The sequence below is a fragment of the Clytia hemisphaerica genome, unplaced genomic scaffold (assembly GCF_902728285.1).
Source record: "Clytia hemisphaerica strain Z4C2 unplaced genomic scaffold, Clytia hemisphaerica genome assembly, whole genome shotgun sequence".
Classification (NCBI taxonomy): domain Eukaryota; kingdom Metazoa; phylum Cnidaria; class Hydrozoa; order Leptothecata; family Clytiidae; genus Clytia; species Clytia hemisphaerica.
In genome coordinates this window covers 74,502-82,272 of record NW_027104172.1, presented here as the reverse complement: position 1 = coordinate 82,272, position 7,771 = coordinate 74,502, and the positions used below count along the sequence as shown (strand labels likewise).

Below are 7,771 nucleotides of genomic sequence, written 5' to 3'. Positions count from 1 at the left end.
ACAAAACGTAGTGCGAAAAACCGAAAATTCAATAGATTGTTAATACATAACAGACGGCAATCGATCATATCTCCGGGTTGGCTTTACCGAAAACGAGAAAAGATAATCTACCTAACCGGAACATTTTGACAATGTTTTTATGTAATATTTTCTTTGTTTTTCATTTGTTTTCTTAATATTTTCCATTCCTTTTCTTCATTTTCTCAAAGACAACGGTATAAAAAGGTTAACGAATAGATTTCTGTTATCATTAAACAGAAATCATACTTTTGAGTGTTGGATTTAAAAAAATATAGCATATACATCAATAATCTATAAAGAAGTGATGATGAAACTAAAAGTTTGGTTTATCAGATTGCTTTTTGTTGCAACCACCTTAAGTTGTCACTTGGAAAATGATTGTGATCATTGTAGTGCTGGTTGCCCCGCAGGGCCACCAGGGCCAATGGGACCTCAAGGATCATCAGGACTGGAAGGAGATGACGGTGTTGCCGGACCTCCAGGCCCTCCATCGACCATCGCTGGTCCTACTGGCGATCTAGGTGGGGAAGGTCCTTTAGGCCCACCAGGTGCTACAGGAGACAGAGGTGTCAGAGGTAATGCAGGGCCTCCAGGACCCCCTGGTCCAATAGAACTATGTGGCTGTGGAATCAAAAGTCATTACTTTGTTCCTGAAGGTGCTACTCCAATGCTTTCTTGGCAAGCTGCTCGGGACCTATGCGAAGCAAATATGGCAAACCTGGTTGGTCTTTACAATACGAGAGAAAATATATATATTACTGCAAGATTTCTTTCTTTAAAGTAAGTAAACTTTCCCTTTCTTTAGACACTACTGGAAAGTTTTTCGGTTGGAAGAAAAATCCTACCGGGTACGCCGCAAATTCTTTTCCTTTGGACAGGAGTTTCATCAACGGTCGGGAGTATCTCATCTTTGTTGTTTGGTTTTGTTGTTTGGAATTGCTTAGGTCAGGGTTGGTAGTAACGGCTTGTCACTGTGCGGGGTGCATACTCGGCGCCTTGGACCCCTCAGGGTTGCAAGTAACGGCTTGAATTTCAGTCAGGTTAAAAAAGGGGCAATTTTACCCATGTTACAATTACATTACCCCCGTCTTTTTTGTCATTCAATAAGTATTTCCAAATTTGAGTTCTGCTGTGCGAGTGTGGCTCAACGGATAGCGCACTGGGTTTCTCAGAAACTCTTTCATTTGGTGGGTTCGAACCCCGGTCGGGTCGATATATCAAGGTTTAAGATAAGTTTAAGATACTCCCGCCCGTCGATGATACTCCCGACCGTCAATATGAGATACTCCCGACCGTCGATGATACTCCCGACCGTCAAGATGAGATACTCCCGACCGTCGATGATACAAAAAAGATTTGCGGGGTGCGCCACAAAAATGTTTCTCTCTTTAAAGTGAATTTTCCCGAAGTCTAAAATCTTAAAAATAACCAATCCTTTTTCATTGGAAAGAAGAAAAATAAATTTAAATTTTGATGGGTCATTTATAAAATTTGGTTCATTAGATCAAAAGTTACGCTCAATGGAATAAAAAAGTTACTTTCAGAAAATGCTCAAAAACGTTAAAAATCGACCTATCAAATCTTAATTTTAAAATTGGCCATTACAATAGCCTTCACATGATTAAGAGCATTTTACACCATTTAAAACCACTGTGGTATAATAGCTATGGTATATCAGGAATTATTCAATGGCTGTTTTATAGCCCCGAGTCCTCTTCGGGTATCTTTTTTTGATTTCCAAAGTCCCGCTAAGGGTTGGAAAAATCAGAAAATCAAATTTCAGTCCAACTAAGGGTCGGAGAAATAGAAAAATTTCAACTTTTTTACCCCCTGGAAAGAATTCGAAATTTGTCGAATTGTTTCAATAAATAAGGGTCGTGAAATTCACAAAATTTAACTTTCTTTTGTCCTTTTTAGTCCCGGTAAGGGTCCAAAGGTCGAAAGTCGGGGCAGCACAACCCCCCCCCCCCCGTCAGCTTGCAACCCTAGTACATCCCGCTGGATTATAGCACGGTAGAACGGTAGAGTTCTTTTTTTCGTCAAAGTTTGCTCTCAAAGTTTGATATTTCACTCTTCTTGTTTATCAAAGAAATTTATTAAAATAAATCTATTGTTGATTTCGTGAACTAATTTTAAGACTCAAAGAAATTAAGAAACTTATTACGAAAGCAACAAAAATATTCGAACCGGGATTCAAATGTTCGATTATGGGAGTGTTTACATAATTAATGTTTTGTTTTTTTTGCCTCTTGGCATATAATAAAACATATACAATAGGTTTTCGTTGGTTATTGGATCAATAAATCTCCAATAACCAACTTTTACCTATTTCATATCTGCTTATGGTAGCAAATTTTTTTTTATCATAGCACTATTTGGATTGGACTCGTAAATGACATCGCTAATTCGGAATTCAGGTGGATTGATAATGATATTTCTGATTACCGAAACTGGTGTACTGGTACACCAGCAACTGGTGCTCCAGGGTGTGTTTTGCTAGATTTTGAGAATGCCAATTCGGATGCACCTGGTTGTTTTAAGCTTGTCCCTTGTACAGAAGATCATGCATATATTTGTGAATTCAAAGTCGATTATGATGATAATGGAATATCACTGGTACAAGCCTTATCAACTAATATTTGGCAACAAAGATGTCCATCTTGCATTGAGTGATTGGTTTTTCTACTCCAAGCTATAATATGTACCGATTTTTCATATCTCTTTTGGATAAATTCTGAATACACTTTTGAAATAAAAAGATATTGCCACTTTCCGGACTCATAAATGCATTTATTTATCAAATTATATTTAATATTACTTTAATGTTTGATGATAATCAATTTTCAAACATTTGCCTAGGCATAGAGGGCCTAGGCTACACGCATCCCTCTCACGGCCCACGCCATGAAATTGAAAGCGCCCCCACCCCCTGAATATAGAGCCTAAGGCGGCGCAACCAGATATTTTTACTTTCCAAAAAAGTGGGGGCCATGGTCCAACTGCAACCCCCAGTGGCGTGGGCCCTCCCAGCTGGCACACAACGTTGTTTCAACGTTCATCTAACGTTATATGGACGTTGTGAACGTTAGATAAACGTTGAAACAACGTTGTGTGCCAGCTGGACTGTCTCTGTCATGTTTTGTTATAAGGGATGCGTATAGTACATACAGTTCCTGTCCTGGAATACACGCTTTATAAGAATGGTGTAAATCCATTTTATCATGGATATTCTTAACTTTTTTGGGAAAATCATCTTAAAATATTCTTACAGCATTCTTAGGTTAGGATCCTAATTCATACTAGATTTAACATTCAGTACATACCTCTCGAGTATAAAATGGCACTTTTGTAAAAGGGTTGAGCCTAACTTGGGGATAATTGATAATTGAAAATGCTCTTAAAATGGCATTCTTAGCTTTAGTAGCAAAATTCCATGATGATGATATTCTTAGCATATTCTTAGTTTGTTGGCCATTTTCATCATGGACTTTCTTATAAAGTGTATTCTTATGAAAAATGTGTATGGGATGAACGGCTCCAAAATTATTGTATTAAACCCTTAGCCGTTCAAAATTTTAATTCAAATTCAATGAAATTTTATGATATTTAAATTATGACTTACTAATCAAGCTTCTAGACGGGCATTTTATAAACGATACGCATCCCCCTATATCAAAACATGATGGATGGATGCGCACAGAGCCTAACATTTGATAATCTGATCGATGTGAAACCGCCGACAGTAGTGTAATTTTTTACTATTTTCAAGTTTATTTTTAAAATTATACAACCATTCTTATAAAATTGTTTTACCTTTTCATCATGTTTTACCTCGTGTTGTTGTATCAGCATCCAGCTTTACTGATATTTCCGGGGGAGGCATTCGATTTAAAAACGAACACGTGAGTGGCCCAAAGTAAGGCCTTTGAAATCGGAATCTTATGGTCAAAAGAAATTCTAGCCAAATTTGAGCAAATTTCCAGGGATTTGAATATCAACCATTTCAGTGCACTTTAAGGGAGCCTGAAACGCACACTTAAGGTCCCGCTACGGTTGGTGGTGGCTAAAATTAGTATCCTTAAAAGCCTTTAAATCTACGGTTGGTGGCTAATTTTCCTTAAAAGAATTTCGTGATATTTTTAAATATTTCAATTTTTAAGGGGTTGGGAACCCGTTAGTAGACACCTTCTCACAGACCCGATGTGATTTTCTTCAACCAGGGAGGGTAAAAATAACGGATTGAAACTCGATGGGGATCGATACTCTCATAATTTTATAACAGTGTTCTGTGAGGTATAGGGGGGGCGTCTCAGAGAATGAGATTTTGCACCTTTTAGGATTGAATTTTATGGATACATAATTTTCTTTACGAAACTAGTTTTCTTTATGGGTGATAGAGATTATATGGTTATAATAAAGTACATAAAATAATATACACTGAACATTATTTACAGATGAATGGAAAATAATATCCGAAAAATCCTAAGCAAATCAAATGAGATAGAGTTTTTATAAGATACTTTTAATTGGTCATTTGAAGTAATAAATTTTTTTTTCTTTAGAAAAATAAGTAACAAAATTGTTTTATTACTGGTTAACGACCAACCAAATCATAAAAGAGCTTGTAAAAACTCCATCTCGTCCCAAGCAAATTAAATTCATAATGAATTTAATGAATTTAATATCGAATTAAAATAAGGCCTAAAAATATAATATTTTAGCATGTCAGTCAGTCAGAAAAAAAGATTTGAAATAGATACACAACTTCAAATATACATACAGTTTCACGATAATGAAAAATGTTAACATCCCGTTGATTCAGCTTTCATTTCGGAGTTAATTGGTTGATGTGGGTTACTCTGTTGATCGTCCAATACAGAAGCAGCTTCTCTCTCTGCGGGTCTGTAAGGATCAACTGTCCGATTGATGCCACATCTCATGTGGGATGGTGGAGCGTTATAGTAATTATTCGTTTCGGCTGGTCGATAATTAAAAAAATTTTCATGTTCCGGCGCTCCATAATATGAGTGTGGATAATTAGTAGCCGGGTGGACTGGATAGGGTGGGGGCGTTCCTTGTTGATTGTACATTTGAGTTGGTTGGTACGGGCTTTGATATTGTTGGGCGGTACCAGAGGGTGGAAAGAATGTTTGGTATTCCTCATAGGGCGATCTACTTGGCCATGATGAAAAGTTGGCGTGAGGTGAAACAGAAGTATTATTCATTTCGTTGAAATGAGTAGGAAAATGGTAATCCATAGTTGGGCTAATGTCGTAGTTTAAATCGTAATACCGGTTATGATGATGTCCGGAATTGTGATGATGTGTCCGTAATTTAGTGATGGCTGCTTTCCGCTGTTTTTGAAAATCCCCTTTCCTGAAACGTTGGAGGTAGGACGGATGGATTGACCAATAACAACATTTTGCGTTGTCAAGTTTGGGGATTTTGATGAACCATTCATTCAATGATAAAGTGTGTCTGACACTATTTTTCCACGATTTACCTCGGCCTTTCAGAAGAGGATATTTTGAAATGAGGTGACTATAGATATCTGCTAGAGTTGCCATGACATTTGGTGATGCTAAGATGGCTCTAGCGATCATCTCAGTGTAAGAAGTCACCTTGTCGGAGTGCACCTTATTACGATCTTTGTTCTCCTTTTTAGGAGATGTGCTTCCTCCATCGCTGCCGTTTTCGCTTTCTATAGGAGAGGTTAAGGATTCAATTGAATGTTTGGTCAGTTTTCGACAACCGGCGGCAACTTCAATTGCAGCTATGGTGTTCATTTTGTACGTGTCTTGTCTCTGAGGAAGATAAAAAAATTGAAAAAAATATACTTCTTTTCTGCAAGAACTAAAATCATGGTCGTAATATTTGAGAAAAAACGGAAACTCCAACAAAATCTTTTAACCACAAACGATTTACGCTCTAATTAGGTTGGAAGGACAGTTTTAACCCTGAGTTTTAACGCTAAACTTAGGAGCTTTGGTTTTAAGGATCGAAAAGTTCAAGAACGGTACAATATGGCTCACAATATGGTCTGGAAGTCTCTAAACCCATCCTGAATTGAAATACTCGAATAAATTTATCAATTAGCCCAAAAGCGACTTTCTCACCCGAACTCCAAATTTTGAAAAACGAGGAAATAAGCTAAATTCTCAATAGATAGACCATGATTGTATTTAATAAGAGCAATCAGACTCGGTTCGGGACCACTACGTTTTTACCGGGTGTACCGAAAATGAATATTTGTCTGAATGCGTGGTGTGCATACATGCTTTTTTGTAAGATTCATTTGTTCGGTTCCTTTGAGCCTCATATTATATTAAGACCAAAAATGAGGTATTCAGGTCTGTCTATCTTACTTTTTTTACTGAGTAGCTACTTCTGAAATTACACACGTTTTTTTTGTAAGGAACACGTTTATAAGGAACTTGAGGCTGAAAATTGTTGGAAAATTAAGGAATTGTTAAGGAACTGCTCAAGCTGAGAATAATAAAACAAGTTAAGGAACAGACAGTTTAACTTGAACTTTTACATTCATTTACAAAAATTGAAACAAAAATATGACGCGCAATATTGATTAAACAACGTTCATGAACTACATACTTAGCAATCTTAGCAGCTAAGTAGGTAAAGAACTCCATAAGGAACTTCTAGGCTGAAATTCTTTGGAAAAATAAGGAGCCCCAGGCTCGGAGGTCGGAGCTTAGTTAAGGTTCCTTATAAAAAATGTTATTTTTCGTCTTATTTTTTAAGAATTTGAGCCTCGTTAATCTTATAAAAAGGAATTCTTTCGCCCACCATGGTTGGGCGACGAAGAAAATTTTGTATTTCACCCCTCTAAACAGTATATATAAGATTTTTTAAAGTAAAAAAAAATTACTTTGCAAAATGTTGGGGGGGGGGTTATGGGAAAAGAGCATTCGGAAAACGGGCCTCCAGACTAGTCTGATGGTGCAAGCTTTAATTTCAATGGAATGTATCTTCTAATTCGTTTGTTCTCTTGGTGAAGAGTTGCCGAAGCAATAATCAGATTTGTTAATAAATAATTACATTAGAAATAGAAAACAAAACGAAAAAAGAAAAGAATGAGAAAGTTTGTAAATAATTGACAAACAAAACACTCACATGTTTAACAACAAAACTGATTTCTTCTTAGCTGATTTCGACTTCGTTCCTCAAGAATTTCTTTGTGTGTGATATGTTTTTTGATTTTTCTTGAAAATAAGTTTACTGATAATCGTGTAAATATTTTCTGGTTGGTCCCCACGTTTTACATTTTGTGGATGATTTTCTTTTGTTTCCGTGTATCACGTGATTAAAAACTCATTTCTGATTGGGTGAAACATATTACATTCTGTTTGTCCCGACTCAACTCTGTATGAAACAAAAGAGAGAAAAAATAAAATCAGGAGGTTTCGTTTGATCAGAAATAAAGTTTTTTTTATTTTTGTTTACAAACTTTAAATCAATTTCTTTTTATTCTACGTATAGTTTACAAACAAGGTCTTGTTTTAGAAGAATGATCAACGAAGGCGAAAGTTTACTTTGTAAAATGAATTCAGGTCAAATTTAGAAAGAATGCAATCAGAAATTAGGGAAAAGTGCTTACTACCGCAACAACAAAACCCCCGTCTCCGAGTTCATCTTTGAGTGCAGGTAGAGAGATATTTGCTCAAATCATACAGAAAAAACGTTTGCCAGATGAACATGCTCGTTTATTCACATAACCTCTACAACTTCAACT

At 36.4% G+C, this 7,771-nt stretch overlaps 2 protein-coding genes across 2 annotated transcripts; one reads left to right on the top strand and one right to left on the bottom strand.

The window, feature by feature from the left end:
• The first annotated feature begins 262 nt into the window (after positions 1 to 262).
• Positions 263 to 2,764, top strand: LOC136814300 (collectin-12-like). Its single transcript, XM_067070824.1, has 2 exons — positions 263 to 801; positions 2,391 to 2,764. Exons 1-2 carry the CDS (start codon positions 326 to 328, stop codon positions 2,692 to 2,694), a joined length of 780 nt encoding a protein of 259 aa, XP_066926925.1. The 5' UTR covers positions 263 to 325; the 3' UTR covers positions 2,695 to 2,764.
• Positions 2,765 to 4,750: 1,986 nt separating this feature from the next.
• On the bottom strand, positions 4,751 to 7,233 carry LOC136814299 (forkhead box protein B2-like). The gene is made up of 2 exons (XM_067070823.1): positions 7,153 to 7,233; positions 4,751 to 5,825 (listed from the first exon to the last, which is right to left on the bottom strand). Exon 2 carries the CDS (start codon positions 5,805 to 5,807, stop codon positions 4,824 to 4,826), a length of 984 nt encoding a protein of 327 aa, XP_066926924.1. The 5' UTR covers positions 5,808 to 5,825; positions 7,153 to 7,233; the 3' UTR covers positions 4,751 to 4,823.
• Positions 7,234 to 7,771: the final 538 nt, after the last annotated feature.

Bases quoted from the DNA above. Each gene is read 5' to 3' on its own strand.
- LOC136814299 (XM_067070823.1), bottom strand. From the start codon at position 5,807: ATGAACACCATAGCTGCAATTGAAGTTGCCGCCGGTTGTCGAAAACTG.
- LOC136814300 (XM_067070824.1), top strand. From the start codon at position 326: ATGATGAAACTAAAAGTTTGGTTTATCAGATTGCTTTTTGTTGCAACC. The intron at 802-2,390 runs GTAAGTAAACTT...TTTTTATCATAG, and splicing joins GCAAGATTTCTTTCTTTAAA to CACTATTTGGATTGGACTCG.